Source organism: Symphalangus syndactylus, chromosome 12, assembly GCF_028878055.3.
Source record: "Symphalangus syndactylus isolate Jambi chromosome 12, NHGRI_mSymSyn1-v2.1_pri, whole genome shotgun sequence".
Taxonomy (NCBI): Eukaryota; Metazoa; Chordata; class Mammalia; order Primates; family Hylobatidae; genus Symphalangus; species Symphalangus syndactylus.
In genome coordinates, this window is record NC_072441.2 from 74,224,109 (window position 1) to 74,250,124 (window position 26,016).

The 26,016-nt window shown below is 39.4% G+C and overlaps 1 protein-coding gene across 31 annotated transcripts in view; it reads right to left on the reverse strand.

Annotated features, from left to right (window-relative positions):
• Positions 1–17,938: 17,938 nt before the first annotated feature.
• Positions 17,939–26,016, reverse strand: part of LOC134731321 (cyclin-Y-like protein 1B) — a 64,948-nt gene continuing 56,870 nt past the window's right edge. For 22 of the 31 annotated variants that reach the window (XM_063625957.1, XM_063625954.1, XM_063625953.1 and 19 more), the window contains one exon: positions 22,312–22,478. In XM_063625957.1, the coding sequence (XP_063482027.1) occupies positions 22,328–22,478 (151 nt within the window). In that variant the 3' untranslated portion in view covers positions 22,312–22,327. Of the gene's footprint in view, positions 20,138–22,311; positions 26,005–26,016 lie in introns of those variants that run through there. The other 9 variants (XM_063625973.1, XM_063625972.1, XM_063625974.1 and 6 more) reach the window with 3 other exon arrangements.

Sequence of the window (26,016 nt, forward strand, 5' to 3'; positions counted from 1 at the left end):
CCAACATGGTGAAACCCCGCCTCTACTAAAAATACAAAAAACTAGCCTGGCATGGCGGCGGGTGCCTGTAATCCCAGCTATTCGGGAGGCTGAGGCAGGAGAATCGCTTGAGTCCGGGAGGCGGAGGTTGAAGTGAGCCAAGATCGTGCCGTTGCACTCTAGCCTGGGCAACAAGAGTGAAACTCGGTCTCAAAAAAAGAAAAAAAATTGTAAAGATATTTTTGTTCTAAAACATTGAAATTTCACATTGCATACATGAGTAAAATATTTCACATTGATATTTTGTGCAGAATAATGTCTCATAAGAAATTCCAACATTCTTCATTTAGAACATCACCACCAATAGTTGCGTGGGGTAATTTTTATTAATATTTGAATATATATTTATATTTTACACACATGTTTAAGATATAATCCTCCTTGTTAAGAAATAATATGTGTTTATGACCAGAATTACTGTTTTTCTTTAATATTAAGATAATATTAGTAGAATTAATCATGTGAATGTGAGAGGGGATCTCATTCTGTCACCCAGGCTGGAGTGGTGCAGACATGGTCAACTATAACCTCAAACACCAGGGCTAAAGCAACCTTTCCACCTCAGCCTCCCAATTAGCTAGGACTACAGGTGCATGCCACCAAGCATGGGTACTTTGAAAATTATTTTCTGCAGATGGAACTCACTGTATTGTCCAGGCTGTTCACAAACTCCAGACCTCGAGTAATTTTTTTCCCTTTGGCTTCCCAAAGTGTTGGGATTACAGGAATGAGCCACTGTGCCCAGCCACTATAACGTTTTTAATGTTACCTAATATGATTGTAAAGGTATCAATCTCTCATTTACTCAGAAAGCTGAGATGGAAGAATCGCTTGAGCCCAGGAGTTAAAGGCTGCAGTGAGTTATTGTGTAACTGTACTCCAGCCTAGGTGACACAGCAAGATCCCTTCTCTAAAAAATAATAATAATAAAGTATACAAATTTGGGAAAGCACCCACTGACACACAAATAACTGAAGGATTTATTTTTAAATAAACAAAAGCATAGCATTTCTCTTTGTGTAAACCTTGTTGCCTTGCCTTTTATATCAAAGGGAAGAAAAATATGAATAGCTTAAGTTACCTTATTTCACATAAATGCTGAAATGGCTTACAAAAAATATACTAGTCTCTTGGTATCCTTGAGGAATTGGCTCAAGGATGTCTCATGGATATCAAAATCTAAGGATATTCAAGTCCCTAATATCAAATGTCATAGTATTTGGATATAAATTATACATATTCTCTTATATACTTCAAATAATCTCTAGATTACTTATAACATGTAATATAATGTAATGCCATGTAGATAGGAGTTATACTGTATTCTGTAAGAAATAATGACAGGAAAAAAGGTCTGTACATGTACAGTACAAACAGTTCCTTTTTCAAAAATATTTTTTATCTGCTTGGTTGGAATCATGAATGTGGAACCCAGGAATACAGAAGGCCCCCTGTAATAATATTGTTACCTTTGGGATATTGAGGAAAATAGACTTAAATGTTACAGGAATTTTTAAGAGTGAGCCTTCATGCAGACTTCTAAATCTCAGGCTGTTTTTGAATGTTCACATTCACTATAAACAATAGTAAACTTAAAAATTCATAAAACCACACTTTGTTTATAAATTAAATGACTAATTTATTTCTAATTTGATGTTAATCCACTAATCAAGTTTTTAAAAACTGTACAATATGTTTTTGCAGATCATAAAAATATTTTTATTAATTTTGTTTGTAAATAAAATAACTGATATTGCACAGCATTTTCTGAAATGGGCAGAATATTAACTACACTAGGGTGGCATGACAGCCTGAGGAGATTTGCTGACCCATTGCCCTGTGGAATGTAATAATTATTTTAAAACAATCATGTAAAGCCTCTAAGACATATCCTAAAGGCAAAAAGCAAATGAGGCACTTCAAGGCAATTCACAAAAATCCCATGAGAAGTGTAAAAATCTGTGGTGTTTGAACACTGAACACTGCCTGCCTCTCCATCTCAGCTCAGTGAGATGAACACCACTCCAGACTGTGCACCTAAGAATACAAGGTTCTCTGTCCACCTAAGATTCCAGCAAGAGGTCTTTTTCTGAAAAAATTATGGCTTTAACATTTATTTTCCTACCTCCAGCTACCCATTACTGAGGTTACATACTGTGTGTGTGTGCTTAAAAGGTGGGAACATTGTGGCTCGGCGCGGTGGCTCACGCCTGTAATCCCAGCACTTTGGGAGGCCGAGGCGGGCGGATCACGAGGTCAGGAGATCAAAACCTTCCTGGCTTACATGGCGAAACCCCGTCTCTACTAAAAATAGAAAAAAATTAGCTGGGAATGGTGGCGGGTGCCTATGGTCCCAACTACTCTGGAAGCTGAGGCAGGAGAATGGTGTGAACCTGGGAGGTGGAGCTTGCAGTGAGCTGAGATCGCCACCACTGCACTCCAGCCTGGGTGACAGAGTGAGACTCCATCTCAAAAAAAAAAAAAAAAAAAAAAAAAGAAAAAAAAATTGGTGGGAACATTGTTTGCTACCCAATCCTTACTGATGGACTAGAAGCTCTACTGTAAGCGTGGTCGTGGTGTGCCCCAAATACTGGAACACTGATCAGCCTTGCCGCAGCTTGTGAAATGGTGGATCCATGCCAGGAGACAGGCTGTGAAGATATCAGGCTGCTGTCCCTCCTCTCCATTGAACACTTTCTTCAAAAGACAGGATCAGTCAAAAAGCAGCTTGCCGTTTTCTCCACTCAGGCTTCAGCATTCTATCAGAAAGACTTTTTGAGGTGAAAAGAAGCAAGTCATAAAGCAGAGAGTGCCTCATCTCTTGCCAAAGAAATTCATTTCAATTTTAACAGATTTTAAGAAGTTCAAGCCAAAGGGCACCCCATCTTCAAGACAGAGAAAATAGAGGTTGAAAGTAGTTAGCAAGTAATTTATGAAGTTAGTGAAAATAAAGCCTAGACTGTAGGCCAGCTAGTATGTAGGAAAAAAAATAGAAAATAATATTGCTAGGAGAAAATCATTAGACTTCTAGACAATATCACTCACTAACCTTAGACGGTATTCCTATAAAGAAGCAACATGTTTGCATCACCTTATAGGACAAATTTATCCCAGGACTTTCTTGCAAATAGCTCTCAAGAGTAATTAGTGCAGTTTAACATCTGAGTGCTTTCCAAGAGGGGAACAGAATCCCACCAATACCACTGTCATCCCTGGAAGACTGTGGACAGAATCAAAGCTGAGCCACTCCCCCTCCCGTTGAAGGTCAATGAGAGGCTTAACGCTGTGAGGCAGAAATAAACTTCACCAAGAGAGTCCAGCCAGCCGCTAAACAGAAAACCAAGCTAATAATGACAACACAGACTAAGGAAGGGGAGCATACACTGAGAAGTTTCAATATATTATCTAAACTGTCTGGCTTATGATGAAAATTATGAGAAATGCAGGGAAACATGAAAGTATGACCCAAAAACTGGGGAAAAATAGAATAATCAGCAACAAAATCTGCCTGGAACAACAATAGATGTCAGAGTTAACAAAAAAAAACTTTATGTTCATAGAACTAAAGGAAAGCATGACAAAAGGCATAAAGAAAGTAACATCTTGGGAGTAAACTAGGAAAACAAAACAAAAGAAACAGAAACTAGCAAATAACATGGGTTGATGAGAATGCAGAGAAATTAGAAGAATTGTGCACTCTTGCATGGAATGTATAATAGCACAGGAGCCATGGAACACAGTATGTGAATTATCCAAGAATTTAAAAATAAAATCACCACCACACTATCCAGTAATTTTGCTTTTGGGTATATGCCCAAAATAATGAAAAGCAAAGTTTTAAGGAGATATTGGTACACCAGTGTTTACAGAATTTTTGACAACTAAAAAGTAAGTGCAATTCATATGTCTATCAATGTATAATGTGAAAAACAAAAAGGGGTGCATGCATACAATGGAACATTATTAAGCCTTATAAAAAATGGAAATTCTGACACATGTATGATATCTGTGTACCTTAAGGACTTTATGCGAAATAAGTCAATCTTAGAATGAGAAATACACATGATTCCACTCATATCATGTATCTAAAGTAATCAAATTCATGGGGACAAAAAGTAGAATGGCAGTTTGCAAGGACTGGGGCATAGGAGAATGAGGAGTTACTGTTTCATGGGTACAGTGTTTTAGGTTTGAAAGATGAAAAAATTCTGGAAATGGAAGGTGGTAATGGTTATACAACATTGTGAATATACTTAATGCAACAGAACTGTATGCTGAAAATGATTAAGATAGTGTGTGATTAAGATGGTAAAGATGGTATATAATTCTGCTCAGGATGCCGTAACAAAATGCAATAAACTGGGGGGCTTAAACAACAGAAATTTATTTTCTTACAGTTTAAGAGGATTAACGTGTCAATAGCTTGTTAAAGATTGACTTTAAGTGAAACAATGTAACATGTGACATGATAATTTAACTTGTTTATATCAATTAGGCTATGGCAAAATTGGTTTTGTTATATAGTTCATTCTTTCACTTTAGATCACAATTTCAAGAACCTGTAGACGATGTTAAAGTGAGAATTTATTGTAGTTAGTATATAGGATACTATAGTATACTATATAATTACAGCATATTATATAGTATATAATATATTGCAGCATTATGTATTATAGTATATTATTGTAGTCTTAACAGTTGATTGTGTAATGTGTTTTAGTCATCAGCCCAGAGAATAATTCCAACATATTTTAAGTACATTATATAATATTTTGGTCAATGACAGACTGCCTGTGTGATGGTGTAGCCTAAGTGTGAAGTAGGTTGCATCAGCTAGGTTTGTGTAAGTACACTCTATAATGACTACAAGATGATAAAATTGCTTAGCAATGCATTTCTCAGAATGTGTCCCTGATATTATGTGATGCATGGCTACATATATGTTTATATACACACATAAACATATGCACATGCACTATATACACACACGCATGCAAGAGAATAGTGTATACTATATATTATATTGAGGTAGATAAATATCTTTGAACACAGATGCCAAAAAAGTCTCAAGAGAAGTACTAGAAAACGGAATCTACCAGTATATAGAAAGACATATAATTCATTACTGAGAGAAATATAACCCAGAAAATCAATCTTGTTTTGACATGTGAAAGTCAATTAATTTAGTCTATCATTTTAATAGAAAAAATTAAAAAACCACAAGATCTACACAATAAATCCACAAAAACCATGTAAAAATGTTCAACACTTGACAACAGAACAATAAATAATGAGCAGAAAGCTTCTTCGAGCTGCTTAAAGGCATTTATGAAAACATCACAGATAACATAACTAATGTTGACATTTAATATGATGTGGATTCTGTGTACCCACCCAAAGCTTACGTTGAAATGTAATCCCCAATGCTGGAGATGGGGCCTTTGTGGGAGGTGATTGATCATGGGGGTGGTTTCTAATGGTTTAGCACCATCCCTCTAGTGCTGTTCTCATGTTGGAGTTCTTGTGAAATCTGGTTGTTTAAAAGTGTGTGGCCCCTCTCCCTTCCTCTGTCTTCTACTCCAGCCATGTGAGAAGTGCTGGCAACCCCTTTGCCTTTCACCAGGATTGTAAGTTTCCTGAGGCTTCCCCAGAAGCTGAGCAGATGGCCAGCATCAAGCTTACTGTACAGCCTGCATAACCATGTGCCAATTAAACCTCTTTTCTTTATAAATTACCCAGTCTCAGGTATTTCTTTATAGCACTGTAAGAATGAGTTAATACAACAATGAATGTTTTGTTTCTCAGATTAGACACAATACATTGTTCTATCACAGATCTCTGTTCATAATTCGAACTGATATGTGCAAATAAAAGCCAGAAATAATAACAAAGATTAAAGAGCAACATATTTAATAATTCACATGAGGCTATATTCTATAATACATTTTGTGTACTTACAGATTAACACCAACTATTAGCAAAGAAAATACACTGTTTCACATCAAAAAACAGTAGCACTGCACTTGGTATACAAATAAAAGATGAAAATATCTGAATCTTGCCATATTAGGCCAGTAAGAAAATTGCAATGTTTAACAAAAACTCAGTTTTCAATGGCCCATTAATAACAGAATAATTAAACAACCATAAAAATTAAGCCTATATACATATTGGAAATACATTTCAATTTACACATAACATTAAACAAACTTGGGTGAAAAAAATTACGTATTGGCTAAAAAACTGCTACCTATTAAAATTATGTATTATTGCTTAAAGAGTACCTACAGAATTCTCACCTTCATAATTCTATGCAGAAGTGGAAATCCATAGTCCAGAGACCCTTTTTAAAAATGAGCCAGTGATAACCACAATTTACTTATATAAGATTTAACTCATTTTATAAATTTTCTCAAGCATTATAATTAGGCGGCATCATGCTTTCCATATTACTTACATCTACAGGATTTTTCCAGCAAAAGTTTTCATAGGACTTTTAAAGTAGTTATTAAAATTTAGAACTGTATGTATTTTCCAAACTACCAGGATCTCAATCCAGTGTGTATTTTTATATTTATGAGGTCAGTCCATGGTGTATGCCTTGTGTCCTTGAATTAATATGTGAGAAATGAAGAGAATCCTATATTTGGCACATTCATAAAGTTATTCTCCAGAACAGGTAATTTTATGCCACCGAATACAAATGGAAAAACTAAAGGCCTTACCACATTTTGTACATTTATAAAGCTTTCCTTCAGTGTGAGTACTTTAAAATTTTCAAAAAGAATGAAAAACGCCAGAAGGCTTTATTACATTTCTTACAGTCTTAGGGTTTTCCCCTAGTTTGGTTCATTTCATGTCATAGAATAAAACCGGGAAAATCAAATACTTTGCCACATTACTCACATTTGTAGAGTTTCTCTCCAGTATATGATCTTTCATGTTTTTGACAGAAACTGTAATGACTAAAACCTTTATCACATTTTTTACATTCATAAGGCTTTTGTCCAGTTTGAGTTTTTTAATGTCTTTGAAGAAAATAAGAACATCTGAAGCCTTTACTGCAATCCTTACATACTTATGTTTTCTGTGCAGTATGAATTTTTTCACGTTTATGAAGAGAACTGGAAATAGTGAACGCTTTCTCACATTTCTTACATGCATAGAGTTTCTCACCAGCATGAGTTACTTCATGATAAAGAAAGTTACTAGAATAACTGCAAGCTTTCCCACCTTCTTTACATTTATAGGATTTCTCTCCAGTATGAGTTATTTCATGGTCACGAAGGTGGCAGAACTGACTGAAGGCTTTACCACACTCCGTACATTCACAGGGTTTCTCCCCAGTGTGAGTTCTTTCATGTATGTGACAGGACGTGGAAAAACTGGAGGTTTCATTACATTGTTTACATTTATAGGGTTTTTCTCCAGTGTATCTTGCTTGATGTATTTGAAATGAACTGGGGAAATCAGAGACATTTCCACAAACTGTAAAACTGTATTGTTCATTTCCAGTGTGCATTCCTATGTCTCTTCAAACTCTTGTGAGAGAAATGAAGGTTTTCGACACTGTTTACATTCATATGGCTTTTCTCCATATTCCTGACACTCATATGTTCCAGAGTGAGACGTGATGTGCCTATGAAGTGGGGAATGGCATATGAAGAATTTTCCACACACTGCATTCACATGTTTTTACTCCAATGACAACTCTTTTGCTCAGATTAAGATTCAGAATCTGGCTAAAGGTTTCTCCACATTGCCTTCCTGCCTTACTTTCATGCAGTGTCTCTACCATATAACTTCTGCAAAAAATGACAAGCTTCTCATTAACAGTTGGTTTACTAAATTTATTAACAGGTTTTGAACTTACGTTGGTTGCTATGGCTATTAGGAAAAGTAGAGGTTTTGTACCTTGACAAAAGTAGAGGTTTTGTGTTTAAAAGTGAATGGATTGATTAACCATCCACACAGCTCCTTCACCGGTAGCAATGATCAAAACAGTAATGTTCATATTTGCAATTTCCTAGTACTTGATATAGGTTGGATATTTGTCCCCTCCAAATCACATGTTGAAATTTGATCTCCAGTGTTGGAGGTAAAACCTGGTGGGAGGTGCTTGGGTCATGGTGGTAGATCCCTGATTAATTGTACCCTTGCAGTAATGAGTGACTTCTCACTCTATTCATTGCTGTTAAATGTGATTGCTAAAATGTCTGATATCTTCTTTTCCTCTCTCTTGCTTCTTCTCTCACCATGTGACATATCAGCTCTCCTTTCCTTTCCACCATGATTGGAAGTTCCCTGAGGCTCTCACCAGAAGCAGATGCTAGCGCCACGATTTTTGTACAGCCTGCAGAACTATAAGTCAAATAAACCTCTCTTTGTTATAAATTACCCAGCCTGAGGTATTCCTTTATAGCAATGCAAATGAATTAACAAAACACTGTTTCCAAGTAAACTATTTTGCAAACAGTGAATATCAACATTACATTAGAGTATATAGGTTTAGTTAAAAACTTTCTAAATATAAATATATTTGAAGTCATGCTCATTTAATTTGTTTGCTTGTTTTAGAAATATTATGACATGCTAAGACTGCCCCAAAGAATATTACCTCCTCTTAAGTGGAAATTATCTTAGATTTCTCCAAGATCTTTTGTATTAATCTTCAATGCTCTGATCTTCCTATTTGTTTCCTAAAATGTAGACCCCAAAAACAGTACAAATGATTAGACATTATTTTTAAAAATTAGATTATAAATGCTGTGATGTAGATTTATTTTTTACTCAACAAAATGTATGTTGAAATTTGATGAACAATATGGCAATGTTGGGAGGTGTTTGGGTTATAGGCACAGATCCCTCATTAATAGATTAATAGCCACCATTGGGAGTACATAATTTACTGCTCCTGCAAGACTGTATTAGTTACCAGAGAGTTGGTTATGTAAAAAACAAGTTTAGCTTCCTAGACTCATTCTCACTCTCTCACTATGTGATCTCTTTGCATATGCCCACTTCCCATCTCCTTTCTCTCATAACTTGAAGTAGCATCAGGCCCTCACCAGCTGAACCTACCCAATCTTGGACTTTCCAACCATGAGCTAATACATTCTACTCTTTGTAAGTTACCAAGTGCCATGTATTCTGTTATAGAAACACAAAACAGAATTAAACACAAGGTTCACTTTACACTGTGGCCATGCTAGATTATTCACCAAAATATTACCTTTCCACATTCTAAATCATGGAACAACATTGAAAACCATGAAATACTTATCCCCTAATTGACAAAGTAAATAAATCTTGTTATTTTTACCTGTAGAAGCCAGGTTCCTAAAGATTTCCTGCATTACACCTCTACAGAGCACCTTCTGGGAAGAAGGCAGCAAATTCTACTTCTCCTACGTGAAGTTGACAGCCACATCCTCAGATGCAACTGAGTCCTAAGATATCCCACGTTTATGTAGACAATTGGTGAGAATGATTGCACTGAAAATCTATATTCAATTCACAAGACATTCACCTGATTCTGTGCTGCCCAAACATTTATTCCAGGATTTAGTAGACAGAACTGTTATTCTCTGTCCACAAATACTTCCTCCCACACAGCAGTCCTGATGCTAAAATTGAACTATCCAGCAGGCAAATGCAGAGTAGCCTTTTGGTTGTTGGGCCCAGGGAGTAACATGTGCTACTAGGTCACTTCTACTTTCTCCTTGTTCAGTGTATTGCTAGTACCTGTCATAACAATGTCCTACTACATGATGTACATATAAAAGTTAATTTTAGCCATCCTAAGACAAATTATCCTTAGAAAGTCCTGCTCATAATGTTTCACCTTTGCTGGTATCAAAGAACAGATTTGGGGAGGGATCCCAACAACCTATGTGATAGGAGTAGCTCAGTGTGGCTAAAAAGTTTATCTAAACAATATGGCATTTGCTGAACTCCTGTATTGCTTCTGAAAGTCTATTATTTTAATTCATTATCACAGCACTGCCTAGGGGATCATCCTCCAAAAAATACTCTGAGCCCTGAGTATCTAATGAACTTCCCTCGTAGACAATATTTCACAAACGTATTGTCACAACTTGTTCATTGGGAAAGTGTGTCCATCCCCTGTGGTTACATGAAGAGAAAACATTTGATAGCTTGTAGAATGTATACTCCAGAACAAATTTAATTGAGAAATAAGTAAGACTAAAAATATTTAAGAATCACAACAGAAGAAGTTTAAAAATTCTATTAGCAACTGTCAAAGCAGAATGAGTAAGTGGAAACGTAGCACATGTTCTTAAAAATAACCCATATCACCTGGATGTCACCTCTTACAAATGAAGTCCTAAAATTCAGAAATCCCCAAAACAGGCTTTTTAGTAGTTAAAAAAACTACTTTTCAAAATGTATAAAAGTAATAAATGTCTAATACAATTTCAAAGTCTTCTGAACAAAAATGTAATAGCTTGCCAAATATCCATAAAGTATTCTCTAATATAATATTTAAAACAGTGTCGTATTAGCAGAGATGTAAACAAATAGGCCATGAGAAAGAAAAAAAGTCTTTAATGAGCTGGAGTTTATATGGAAAGTTGACTAATGACAGAGGAAACACTATAAAATAGTGTAGAAAACCTCAAGCACTTTAACATGTGAATCAAATTTAATTGGTATTTAATTGGTAAAATGCATTCATTCCTTTCTATTCTATGGATAATAAATTGATTGTATATTCAAATATGCAAAATACAACTGGCAAACTTGCAGAAGTCACCATGGGGTTATTTTTTGATGTAAAGAAAAGAGACAAGAAGAAACTAACACATTCAAATATATTAAAATTAGAGAATTAAAAGACAAAAAACTGACCCACAAATCTGCAATACATACAATATTAAAAAAATTAATGTGCACAGTAAAAATAAATGAATAAATAATTTACCATATATGAAAGAGGATTCATCTCCTTGGCAATAGAATACTCAAATAAAATGTAATATAGATAATATTTAACATTTATTACAAAGAGAAAGATTAGTCAATTAGAGAATTCTAAGTGTTGATGACCACAGCTAACAAATAATTATGCATGAATAAAGGAAGAGCCTGTGGATACCCTTTATTGTTGTTTATTGTGATTTGGAATTTACCACAATCTGCAGTCTAGTAATTTTTCTATACTGTCCAGAAAATTGATTGTGCATTTACGTTTGGAGACTGAACAAAATGATAGGAGTAATATTTCTTTCCAAGAGCAAACAGTTGACTTGAAAAAGCCCACTGAAGTGGACAAGTGAATAGCACATAGCCTTAGACACTAGTGTGTGTAAAACAAATTGAGGCAAGGAAACCACTGATAAATATTTTCATTTTAATCCATTAATATCCATAGCATAAATCATAGATGTTTAAGGTGGTGAATTTGATGGTTGCCCTGATTTGATCATTACACAATGTATGCATGTATGGAAATTTTACATTGTACATCATAAATATGTAAATTACTATTTGTCAATCAAAAATAAAATAAAACTGAAAAAAGACACCAAAAAAATAAAAATAATAGAATTATATACTGGGACAAAAATAAATAAATTAAACCTGATTGAAGGTTGGAACCTCCAGCTACCACTTTTTCTTCCCTCACCGTCTACATTTCACATACTTTGACTATCCTTAGGAAGTACAGTTGCCTTTCCTTGGAATCATTAGTAAAGATTAAGGAGATGCTTGCCTTGGCTGCTTAAGCATGTATAACACCCAAAGAATAATGAAAATGCTGTTCAAATTTATAGTGTGAAGGAAAATAAATAACTTGAATTGTTTTTAATTAATTCAGTGTTGAAGCCCTATTTCTTCTGTCTCCCATATGTGAGGTAAAAATTATGAGGAATTTATTAGTATTAAAAGTGTCATTTAAGGAGGAAGAAAATAGAGATCTCTGTGCACTTGAATGATAACTCACACATATTACTGGCTTAGAATGTAAGGAGATGGAGGTGGAATAATGTCTCTATTTTAGGCAGGAGCCTCTGAGAATAAATGCAATGGGTTAGTAAGGCAAGAGAGCCTCAGGATGCTACTTTCTTCTCCCTTGCCTCAGAATGGGCTGTGACTCATCACTCAGGGCTTCTTCGGTCACATGCCCTCTCTCTTTGCAATTGATGTCACAAAGCTCTGCTGACACTCTCTGTGACAGAGCTGTTTGGAACTCACCTTGTGTCCTCATCCTGAGCTACTAGCTCCCATCTCTCCACTCGGTGAGCAGCTCGTATGGCCGATCCCCAAGTGCAGGGTACTCTGGGCTTCTCTCTTCCCTGACAGCCCCAGTCAGAGGAGACAGAGATCTTGGGGTGAGACTTGAGCTTCTTCCAGAGTGAGTCTGTCCCATAAGGGCTACACCTCAGCCTAGAAGACATGCCCAAAATGCCTGTCACCAAATGTTCAAAGACCCTGTGAGGTACATCTTCTAGACTGAAGTGAAGCCCTTTTAGCCCAGTCTTTCTTCTTGAAGGTATTTACCATAGTTTATGACACATAATAGTGTTCAATAAGTAGCATGTTTTCTCTTTTCCTGCCAGGGAGTCACAAAAAAACAGCTACAGGGAGAAAGTGTAAAAGAGAGAGAGGAAAAAGTGTATTAATGAAGTGAGGGTCAGGAATGTTTGTGCATGAGGCTGATTTGAGCGAAGATCTGAGAAAGAGATTATGAATTGTTCTGGATTAGTTACACTGTTTCACCATGATAGCATCTTCTATAATTTCTACCAAAAATGACTGCTTTGCTTGAAAGATTTTCCCCCAGAAGGTACTGGTGTGTTACCTTATCAGCTTAAAAAAACTAGGCCATACAATACAATTAAATATCGTATGTATTGTTTATCAGCTTAAAAAAATTAGGCCAGGGATGATGGCCCATACTTGTAATCATTTTGGGAGGTGAAGGCAGGTGGATCTCTTGAGCTCAGGAATTCAAGACCAGCCTGGGCAAGATACAATACCCCATCTCTAAAAACAAACAAACAAACAAACAAACAAACAAACAAAAAAAACAAAAATTAGTGAGGTGTGGTGCCATGGCTCTGTAGTCCCAACTACTTAGGAGGCTGAGGTGGGAAGATCGCTTGAGCCAGAGAGATTGAGGCTGCAGTGAGCTGAGATCCAACCACTGCACTCCAACCTGGGTGACAGAGTAAGACCCTGCCTCAGAAAAAAAAAAAAAATACATTTCTGGGGTTTTGTTTTGTGTCTTTGTGTTGTTTAAGTAAGTGGTATTTTCAAGCTAAAAATTAAAAGTATTATGGAAAAACTAATGTATTCATAGGGAAAGAATAAGGTCATATAATTTATTTGTTATAAGATGTAAATGTTATGTTCTAGAAACTTTTTCTCTGATTTGTAAAATTTTCCCTCAAGAAAGTTTTTCTTCATGTCTTATAATTTAAAGACATCCTGGATTACTTAAAGTGTGATAGTTCTGTTGTTGGAGTGAGGATGTTGCATACAACCTGCCTTTTGTGGCATCATCTTACCCTACTTTGCAGAACAGAGATACCAAGGGCTGGCCTTATGAAGCTGGGGCTATTTTTGCATTGTGATTTCAGAGATGCTGAAAATACTGATTTTCTGATACCCAAAATTACACTAAAAATTTAAGAGACTTGGGCTTTTTTGAGTCTTCAAAAGTTTTCACCCTGAGTTTCTGTTAAAATCTAAGATGAAAAGCAGCTTCCATCCCGAATCCTACCAGGGGTTGCTGCCAGCCAACTGAATGACTTGGATTACAAGTGTGAGCCACCATGCTCACCCATCCAGTATCAATTTTTACTGCAATGTTATAGTCTGGTACTAGCATAAGTATAGATTCATGTAGGCCAACAGAATAGAATAGAAGGGTCACTAATAAACACATTAATTTATGGTAAATTGATTGTGTCAAAGATGCCAAGAAATTGTAATAGGAAAATAAATGTCTTTTCAAAAAATTTTGCTGGGAAAATTAAATATACACTTTGCAAAAGGAAAAAGTGGACCCCTAACTCAAACTGCAGACCCCCAAAAATACTCAAAAAGGGTAATATATCAAAATGTAAGAGGCTAAACACAAAATTCTTTGGACAAATCTTATAGTTAATATTTGTATTCTTGGGTTACATAAATATGTCTAAGATATTACGCCAAAGGCAAAATTTTATTAAAAAAATAAATTGTACTTTATTGAATTGGAAACTTTTATTTTTAGAACATCAAAAAGAATATGAAAAAATATGCTGCTTAATGGGAGAAAATATTTCAAATTGTATGCATTATTTGGGTCTATTAGGGTTTATGAAGAACATTATATATATATATATAAAATCTCGTTTATATATGGAGTCTTAAAAACCAAACTCAGAGAAGCTAGTATCTAGAATATATAAAAAACTCTTAAAACAACTATTGACCAATTAAAAATGGACAATAGATTTGAATAGACATTTTCCATAGAAGATACACAATTTGTTAATTTGCTCAATTTCATTAGTTGTTAAGAAAATACAAGTCAAACCACAATTAATACTAGTTGACACCCACTAGAATGGCTATACCAAAGATACAATGACAAATGTTAGAAAAGAAGTGGAGAATATGGAACTCACATATGCTGCAAATAGGAATGTAAAATAGTGCGCCACCTTGAAAACAAAACAATACGAAATAAAAATGTGGCTATCCCTCAAAATGTTGCACATAAAATCACCATAGGACATAGAAATTCTAACCCAAAGTTAGTATGCAAGGGAAATTAAATTCCTATAATCATACAAAGACTCTTATATGAATGCTCATAACATGTGGTCATGTCCATGCAACAGAACGCTACTTGCCATCCAAGAGGAAATTATGTAGTGATGCAAGCTACAACAGAAACGAAACCCAAAAACATTAGGCTAAGTGAAAGAAACCAGTCCCAAAAGACCACATAATTCATGATCCTGGCTATTAGAAACTCTGATAATAGGCTCATCTATAGAGACATAAAATTGATTGTTGTCTAGATCTGACATGGCAAAGGTGAATGCAAATAGGATGCATTTTCCTCTTAAGGGATACAAATATTCTAAACTTAGGTGGTAATTAAGGTCACATGGCTCTATAAATATACTAAATAGCCTGGTGTTGTACTTAAAATATGTGATTATATAAAGTATACCTCAGTAAAGCGTTTTAAAAAATTAAAATGTCAGCATACACTAAGGTTGTTTAAGATTTCCAGAAACCCAAGTCACAGATTGTAAAAATGAAATATATTTCTTGCCCATTTCAAAGCATAATAAAGAAAACGGAGGTAGCAAGCGAACACGCAAAGATCTGGTTACTGATGCAGGGGTATTAATGGGCAGGAACCATGCGATTTGTTTAACCAGGTCAGAAAAGCAAAGGAGATGATTGTAATTTATTGAAAACCACTCTGACTCAGATGTGAAAGCTGTACTCATAGGGTTGGGCATATTTCTTATCAAACACAGATCAAAAGAGAGATCTCACAGAAAGGTTATCAACGACTCTCCTATCTGCAGTTGCCTAGAGTTTTACAGTTGTCTACCGCCAGTCCTAAAACTGCACTGTAGTCACTCATTCTGAACCCAATGTAACACTCAAATCTAATACGAAACTCCACATTTCATGACTACCACATTCAATCATTTGCCTTTTTTTTTTTTTTTTTATTGTATTCTTTTTCAATTTTTTTTTTTTTTTTATTATACTTTAGGGTTTTAGGGTACATGTGCACAATGTGCAGGTTTGTTACATATGTATCCATGTGCCATGTTGATTTCCTGTACCCATTAACTCGTCATTTAGCATTAGGTGTATCTCCTAATGCTGTCCCTCCCCCCTCCCCCCACCCCACAACAGTCCCCGGAGCGTGATGTTCCCCTTCCTGTGTCCATGAGTTCTCATTGTTCAATTCCCACCTATGAGTGAGAACATGCGGTGTTTGGTTTTTTGTCCTTGCGATAGCTTACTGAGAATGATGGTTTCCAGTTTCATCCATGTCCCTACAAAGGACACGAACTCATCATTTTTTATGGCTGCATAGTATTCCATGGTGTATATGTGCCACATTTTCTTAATCCAGTCTATCGTTGTTGGACATTTGGGTTGGTTCCAACTCTTTGCTATTGTGAATAGTGCCGCAATAAACATACGTGTGCATGTGTCTTTATAGCAGCATGATTTATAGACCTTTGGGTATATACCCAGTAATGGGATGGCTGGGTCAAATGGTATTTCTAGTTCTAGATCCCTGAGGAATCGCCACACTGACTTCCACAATGGTTGAACTAGTTTACAGTCCCACCAACAGTGTAAAAGTGTTCCTATTTCTCCACATCCTCTCCAGCACCTGTTGTTTCCTGATTTTTTAATGATGGCCATTCTAACTGGTGTGAGATGGTATCTCACTGTGGTTTTGATTTGCATTTCTCTGATGGCCAGTGATGAGGAGCATTTCTTCATGTGTTTTTTGGCTGCATAAATGTCTCCGGAGCTCGGGCTGCGGGTCCGCGTTCTGCACCGGGCGCCGGTGTTGGCTGGCTCAGGAGCTGTGGGGCAGGCTTGGCGCTCACAGGGCGCAGATGTCCCCTGACAGTCCCGGGAGCCTGGGGCCACCCCCCGCACTAGGCCGCGCTCCCCTCAGTAGGCGGAGCGTGATCCCAGGGGCTTGATCCCAGGGGCTTGGATCTGCGCTGGAAACTGCGCCTGGCAGAGAAGGAGCAGGGGGAGCGCCAACCTCACCCTCCTCTCCGCACCGTCGGCCAAGTAAACCCAATTCCAATTCCGTAATAAAAGGATGCAGAGGTGCGCGACTAGCTCCGTCCTTTCCTGCTGCCGGCCCTTAAGGGGTGGCCCCGCTGTCCCCAAGGCTGGAGGAGGTTCCCCGCCCAGGAGCAACGCAACTCCCCCGAAATGAGTTTGCCAAGTGCCACGTGTGGCAGGCAGGAGCCCCGGCCTCCTGGCCGCCTCCACCGGGCGGTGCGGAGGGCGAAGCCCTTCCTCCGGGACCCAGATAGGTCTCACGCCGGGAAAATACCCCGCCCCGGGTAGGCGCGACCCTAGAGGCCCCATGGATCTATCTCACAGGCGCCCTACAGAAGGTCCCTGCAAGACCTAACTTGCTGAGGCCCCTTCCTTCCACACTTTACCCCTCGAGGGAGCCATCATTCCCGTGCGAGCCCCCCTAGATTATTCCTGCGCACCCCGCATTGACCTCTGGCCTTGGAGCACCCTCGAGTTTTCCCCGCCGAGAACGTGGGGACTCCACAATTATTCCCATCCAAAGACCCCTCTCAAACCTGTCTCTTGGCATCAGCGACGCTGAAACACCGCGGCAACTGCCCAGGCTGCCCTCTTCCCCGTCCCAACCACCTCGGAGTCTCCACAATGACTTCCCCAAGTCAAGGGCTGTACTGAGACCCTGCACAGCGACCCCGAAACACAGGCGACCCTCCAGCACTCCGTCAGACATCCCGCCCACCCTACAGGGGTGACCAGGCCCCATCCTCCACTCAGGCGATGGCTTCCCCCCACCACCCCTAAAAAGATGCTTTCCCGGAGACCCTGCACAGGGCGCCTCTGTCACACAGGGGCGACCCTATGAATCCCTCCCCAGACATCCTCGCTCCCTCTCCAGAGGGAGACCTCACAAGCGGAGGACTCCCCTGGAGAGGATCCTCAGAAACCGTTCTCAAAGCCACCACCCACAACCAGAAAGACCCAAGGGAGAATAGTGGCCACGAAACGCATCTCCACACACACACTGCTCCCGGCACTCACGGCCGCCTCACCCCATGGTGACCTCAAAATGCTCTCCCCATGTTGCAGGGAAAAGAAAGGGAGAGTCCAGCAGAACTTCCCACAGGAGAATCCATGTTCCTTTTATTAATTATGCAGTGGAGCTAAAGTGCAGGGCACAAAGGATTTTACACAAAATTTTAAGTTCTTATGTAGAGGTTTTCATGGAAATTTAAACATTTAACAATGATAGGGATAATAGATAATAAACCCATCCTAAGTACATTATCACTAGGTTTCAGCAATTCTTATTTTGCCATTTATTTTCAACTATCAATCTAAATATCCTAGTAGTATTTTAAATCAAATATGATACAATATCATTAATTTTGGAAAAATTTAAGTAACTATATCTAACAAGTGAAGATAAAAAAGAAAATATCATTATCACAACTAATACAATTTTTAATATATAAAATAGATAAATTTGTGTATTCACCAAAGAGTAGACTCTACAACCACTGAAGTTTTGCATGAAATGTTTTAACATGTTTAGTCTAATATTTTATCTTCAGACACAAAATATCAATAAGTGAAAATATTCAATTACATATAAAGGGCCATAGATTATGGTTGGAGGAGGAAATCACAAATCAACAGTGGGATATTCCAAACCACTGCACTGTGAAAATAAAAACAAGAAAGAAAATAGGGATTCCTATTGTTCCCGATAAAAGGAAAGGAAAGGTAACTCCTAGAAAGCCACTCCCTCACTTTGCCATATTCAAATGTCTAGAACAAGGCACAGGCCTGGCCATACCCAAGGAAAGATTCAGGGTGTAACAAAAGACAGCAGAGACAATAACGGCATCTTAGGATTCTGCCCCCCACATCCACCCTTGCACAAAAACTTGATCTAACATCTCACATTGGTGGGGATCTGGTCTTGTAAGAAAAAAGAAAGTCTCAGAAAGTGTTTCCCTTGTAGACTCTGGGGCAGTTGATCCTCAGCACCTTCTATTTTGGATGCCAGAAAATTCTTTCTTGATTGAGAAGGGGGGCAGTCCTGTGCACCATAGGAGTCCCATTGTTGACTGCATGTCAGTGGGTGCCAACAGTTATTACAACCAGAACTGTGTGGGCGAACTTCCTCAGGATGCAGAAGTCGCTCCTATGAGAACCGCTGCTCCTCTCCATATGTGAACAGACTGACAGGTGCAGGCAGCACCAGCAATCTCTTGAACCACTGAGGTGCACTGGAAAATGTGAGTTGTGGTGTGACCCTGTATTAGAATTTTTGAGAGGCTTTTGTTTTGTTGACAAGTGCTGAGACCATACAATGCACCAGGGCAAGATTAGCTGGGAAAATGATCTTCTGATAATGTTTTGAACCCAGATGTTCCTCCTTTGTTGTTTTCCCGGAACTGGGTAAATTCAGTTTTCACTTCCTTAGCTCCCCTAACAATCCCAAGGCCAGGCCTTTTACTGCTTCCCTAGGTGGTGTGACCATTATCAGCCTGGGGGAAGACGAGCTGATTTCATCTCTTCCTTTAGAACCATGACGTAGGGGCATTTCACATGCACAGATTCCCTCCAAAGACTAGATGAGCAGGCCTGAGCCACCCCGGTGCTTGGAGTAATGACAGCCTCGCCCCGATGCCACTCTCTCCCAGCCATTGGGGAGTTGTGGGCCATTATGTATTCAGTGCCTCAGTGGAAAGAGAACCAAACCCAGGTGCTCTCACAAATCTGGAGCCAATTCTAAAGTTTTTTGAGCTCTAGCTCAGTTCAGACTACTGTCACCTGCTAGGGACTGTGGGTGACTGTGGACACGACTGGCACCTGCTTGAGACTGTGGGTGACTGTGGACTCTGAGCTGGGATGTGCTGTGTCCATGTGACACTACTTCTCCCCAAGAGTTGTTCAAGGTGGTGCCCTAGGAATGCCATCTGGACCCAGTGGAAGAGGAAAGGCAGGAAGCACCTGGCACCCACTGTTCATACCACCATCACCCAGTTCCACAATGTGGCTAACTAGAAGATGCTTCCTCTCGATGAAAATCCTAAACACTAACAACAACAACAACAAAAACAAATAACAAAGAAAAAAAGAAAATCCTGATTTTGTTGTTTCTTTCAGCAGAAGTGATATTTTCTACTCTTTACAGTTGAGAAGCTCAGGGTCTTTTAAGGCTAATTTCTCTCTTTAAGATAAGATGGCATTAGAGCACCGAATACCAATGAAGTTCATGCTGACAGCCCTTTTCATTGCAGCGGCATCTCGATGCAAGTCTTTGTATTCACATGGCCGTGACAGCCTAGGAAAGTAAATCAAAGAGAAAACAAGTATAATTTAAAAAAGGGCTTCAAGTTATTTTCTTTTTTTTGAGACGGAGTCTCGCTCTGTCGCCAGGCTGGAGGCAGTGGCGCGATCTCCACTCACTGCAAGCTCCAATTCCCGGGTTCATGCCATTCTCCTGCCTCAGCCTCCCGAGTAGTTGGGAATACAGGCGCCTGCCACTGCGCCGAGCTGATTTTTTGTATTTTTAGTAGAGATGGGGTTTAACCGTGTTAGCCAGGATGGTCTCAATCTCCTGACCTCGTGACCCACCCGCCTTAGCCTCCCAAAGTGCTGGAATTACAGGTGTGAGCCACCGCACCCAGCCGGGCTCCAGCATTTTTTAAAAGGCACCGCTGATGAGAAGCCACACATACAGATTCCTTTAGATGGTTCCTTTGCAGCTGCTTTGGCTGAGGTTTACAGCGCCAGGTTCTGAGGATGCTACTCCCTGCCCATTCACTAAGGTAGCTCCTTTAAGGGCTATGAATAGATTGCCAGAGCCAAGAGGAACTTACTTTATTAAGCTATTTTAAAATTGGGCTCATCGCTTAATGATACAGTTACATAAAAAATAAAACAGGACTCCCAAAGATTTCAAGAGTATTGTGATAAGATCTAACAACAATATCATCTGTTACCTGTGCACCTGTTCCTTCAACATCATAAACATTCACTTGTGCCAAAAAATCAATTTACTCAGAGATTCAAATTCTACCCAATCTTTATTAATTACTACGTACTCAAAGCAAATTTTAATGAGACAGGTGTGTGCTGGGCTATTTTGGAACATCCAAGAAGTCTAATGACTGAAGCACCATAAGGTGCTACTTTACTTGCACATTGTGGTAGAAAAATGTATTATTCTAAAGTACAACCAAGATACCAGAAAAAGTGCCAATTTTATATGTGTCTATTTCAGTTGTAATTTTCCTGTATACTCACCAAGGGTCATAAGCCATAAATCTTACGTTGCCCCATGAAAGTTACCATTTTCATTAAAAACCCATGTCCTTCCTACAGACAGTACTTGAAACACTGGCACCTTATGCAGTCTAAGTACAAGTCTCTCAGCCACTACTGCTTTGTCTAATAAACTCACGGGACTGCACTGTGTTATATACAGTAGACAATGACATAAATTTCCAAACTGTGTAAGTAAAAGACAGTCAAGAGTGGTAAGTGCATTGTGTATACAGATATAATTAGGAATACAATTGCATTTATTCAAGTATCGTTGTCTGAATGGATAGAGGTTAAAAACAAAACCCATTAAAATCAGATTAAATGTAATTAAAAATATTCTGAATTATGGTCATAGCAGAAAGAATATCAATAATTTTTTAAGAATATGGATCACTGGCTGGCGCAGTGGCTCATGCCTGTAAGTCCAGCACTTTGGGAGGCCAAGGTGGGCGGATCACCTGAGGTCAGGAGTTCGAGACCAGCCTGACCAACATGGCGAAACCCCGTCCCTACTAAAAATAAAAAATTAGCCGGGCATGGTGGCGCATGCTTGTAATCCCAGCTACTCGGGAGGTTGAGGCAGAAGAATTGCTTGAACCCAGGAGGCAGAGGTTGCAGTGGGCCAAGATCGTGCCATTGCACTCCAGCCTGGGCAACAAGAGTGAAACTCCATCTCAGAAAAAAAAAAATATATGGAGGATCATTGGCTGTGGTTCACACCTATAATCCCAGCACTTTGGGAGGCCGAGGAGGGTGGATCTCCTGAGGTCGGGAGTTCAAGACCAGCCTGTCCAACATGGAGAAACCCCATCTCTACTAAAAATACAAAATTAGCTGGGTGTGGTGGCACATGCCTGTAATCCCAGCTACTCAGGAGGCGGAGGAAGGAGAATTGCTTGAACCCAGGAGGCGGAGGTTGCCATGAGCCAAGATCGCACCATTGCACTCCAGCCTGGGCAACAAGAGCTAAACTCTGTCTCAAAAAACAAAAAATTAATTAATTAATTAATAAAGAATATGGATCCTTCTATAAACTGTAACAGACAAGAAATATGATGCCAAAGAAATAAGCTCTTTGGTCTGTTAATTTTAAGGCTTTCATTTTCCTAATCACTACTTAATATGTTGTAACAGATGTTGGCTTTTGTGGCTGATGGAAAATTCCACTAAGTGACTTCACATCCTTACCTCCAGTTTCTGTGCTTTATCTTTGTGAAGATAAAGAACCAAATAGAAAATACAGGTTATGGTCATTTGCCAAGGCACACAGATCGAAGTCATATTTTGCATAGACACTGGCAGATACATGAATATTAAACTCAAGTAGCTCTAAGAAACACTTCTCCATCTTGCCCCTAGGGGAGGAGAAACACATTAAAACCAATATAGGACAATTCTAGTCAAGTGGGTTATCTTTAAAAATACCATTCTGAGCTACTAGGATGCTCTAAATTATGTTTTGAAACAAATAAAGGCTGCCTGGTCGGGTTCCTACACTAATGTCCAAACAAGACACAGCTGCTTGGGGTGTCTTCTGCATCCCAGCACCCCAAGTTTGGGATGAGAGAAAGGTGGAAGCCTCTTCTGCACGCCTGCTGTGGACTCGGGGCTCATTCTTCAGAGTTCCCTTAGGGCAGTTGCACAACTCAAACTCCATTCTCACTCACAAGCCCTGCAATAGCAATCACATGACGGGAATGATGGGTGCCATTTATTAGCTCTGAAGGACCTCCAGGCATTTTTACCAGGACGATAACAGGAAGGGGCTAACTGAAGTAGAGAAGCACCAACAGGAGGACTGGGTGCATCACCACGGCAACAAATGGACCCATGGAGAGACACCCTATTATCTCAGAGGAGGAAAAACTCTAAGGCTACAAGAAGGATTCATCCCAAATAAATACATAAGCAAGCTACATTCCATGGCAAAAAGAATCCCCTTCCCTCTGCTCCAGCCCGCAAGGCTATGTCAAGGGGGCATAATGCAAGTTTCTGCTCACCTTAGTATTATGAAGAGTTGAAACTGCCACTATGACAGGGCAAGGATATTCTTTAAAGTTTGAAAGGCAGAAAAATCAAGGAGAGACATTTTGGCTAGACTAAACCCATTTTATGATGTGATTTCTAGTAGGGCCCTGGCCTTATACACGCAGTCTTGCTCCTGAGTTGGGAATGCAACCTTGAAGTGCTCAGCATCTGTGACCCCTGGCCAGAATGGGATTTGGAGGAGTTGAATACAGTGGGAGATGAAAGGGCTGGGAGCTGTCCTCTGCCACGTGATCATCCAGCCGCCCTCACCAAGGCTAAATTAATAGGTACACAGAGTAAATCTGGCTGTTTTCAGAGTAACCTCTGTAATGAGTTAATTGCTTAAAAATGAGCAGTATCTGAACAATACATTTGGTTTCTTGGTTTGAAAGTTTTTAATATTTTATTGAAAGTTTTTAATATTTTACCCAGTGGCTAAGTCAACAAATGCTTGATGTTCACCTGTAAGGGGGGACAGTTAGACCACGAGCCAAGATGTGGTGATCTAATTTGCTGAACTTAAAACCCAGCTGAACCTACTTCCAAAATTAATTTTCTGTTCACATGTCGATAAGTCTATAGAAATTTATATATATATTTGAATTATATATATATATATATAACTTGAATTACTGAATTAACTTCTAACCTCCAAGCTGTCCTTGTTGATTCCTAGGCAGAGGCCAAACTAACTTTGGGATGAACTTAGTTTATAGTTTAACTCTGAAACAAAGACAGTAGCAGCCCTTTCCCAAAACAAACCTGCTTCCTGCCTGGGGACTGGACTGCCTTTCCAGGACTAACAAATTAGCCACAAGATTAGAAATTATGGTTTAGGAGTCATGCAGCTGAAGTCTGCAAGAGTCTGAACCTCCCCATATTGCTCCTGGGAATAATATCACTATTGTAAAACCTAAGATCAGTGCTTGAGATATTTTGCAGGCCCTGTACTGGGATCAGGTGGCACCATTCCAATCAACAAACTTGGCTCATCTTGTTTTGTGGCCCCCACCCAGAAGCCAACTCAGTGCAGGAGGACAGCTTCAACCCTCTCTGATTCCATCTCTGATGCGACCAATCAGCACTCCCCACTTTCTGACCCCCTACTCACCAAATTATTCTTTAAAGAACCATCCTAGAGTTTTTGGAGAGGCTAATTTGAGTAACAGTAAAACTGGTCACCCGTACAGCTGCCTCTGCATGAACTAAACTCTTTCTCTATTGCAATCCCCTGTCTTAATAAATCAGCTCTGGCTATGCAGCAGGCAAGGAGAACTCAGGCAGTCACAAACCTTGCTTCCTTCAAGGGACCAGTTTTCAAATGGATGACTATGATCAAGGCTACTTTAGTGTTTGCAACTTCCAAAGTACTTCCGTTAGTTTCAAATTCATTTGTGGTCACACTCTTTGCTAAAATGGCTACCAGAAATACCACCACGATCACTTGGTTTATACTGTTAGCAAAGTGGTGGCAAAAATAGATTTTTTTTTTTGTTTTCGAGACAGGGTCTGGCTCCCTCACCCAGGGCTGGTGTGCAGTGATGTGATCACAGTTCACTACAGCCTCAACTTCCCAGGCTCGGGCAATTCTCCCACCTCAGACTCCCAGGTAACTGGGATTACTACAGTTGCCTGCCACCATGCCTAGATAATTTTTAAAAAAAAATTTGTACAGATGGGGTTCGCTGTGTTACTCAGCAGGTCTTCAACTCCTGAGCTCAAGCGATCCACTCACCTCAGCCTCCTGAAATGCTGGGATAACAGGCATGAGCCACTAAGCTCAGCCGCAAAGGGGTCATTTTTGAATGTAGATACACACTGAGGTATATCTACAATAGACACTGTATCTTCAATTGCAGACATACACTGAGGTGATTCAGAATGATAGTATTATCTGGAGTCATGGACAAAGGTCACAAAACTAACTTGTGCCACTGCCTGGAATGATCTTGATGGGCTGCTGCTGCTCAATGTGAACAAGAGCTGCTCCCTTGTCTTGCACAGATGCAGCCTGCACAGCTGTCCTGTCCAGCGGGCACCCAGGAAGGCTCTGCTGGAAACACCTCCCTGCTCACCCTGCCTGCCAGCTCCAGGGCCCGTCCCTTCACAGCAGTCATGAGGCCGGATTGGAAGGGAGTCCTGGTGAAGCTGTGTGGTGTTGGTGCATCTGGGAGGAACCCCATGCCTCTGCAAGGCTCCTTGCACTGTCATGGGCAACTCCAGACCCCAGAGTGCTGCTGCAGATGTCTGAGTACCCATGGAGCCTTGTGAGTGTGGTGGGCATGGGGAGATGCCCCAGAAATGCTTTTCACACCACAGGCGAACGTTGGAGGTTCTAACTCATCAGGCTGATTTCCAAACACACGCAACACTCCCAGTAGGGAGGGGCTAGGGCACAGGAATCTATGGCTATTTAACTTCATATCTCAAGGTTCCTATAAAAAAAGATCTTCAGATAAAAGGGAGAGGAAAGGACCAGCAAAAGCAACTACACAATGGGGGACTTAGGTTGAAGCTAAAACTTCTCCATAGTCCAGAGTCCTTAAGACCTTAACAGTGGCCAATTATTTCAAAGGCCAGATGTCTGCCCTTTAAAAAGGGACTGAAACTGGCAGATAGCTTCTAAAAACCTATAAAGATATTTACTGTACTGTGTCATTCTCATAGTACACCTGTAAGAGGTTTGCCAAAAAACAATCAGAAAAATACTTTTCAGTTTATCCAGGAGGTTATTACAACAATAACACATCAAGACCTACCCATGAATGCCGGAAAATATAAACTGTTACACTAAAGCTGGATAGAGAGAAGTCTGTTGTCTTATGCCTATTTCCTTTATCTGCACAATGAAACCTATAAAGATAT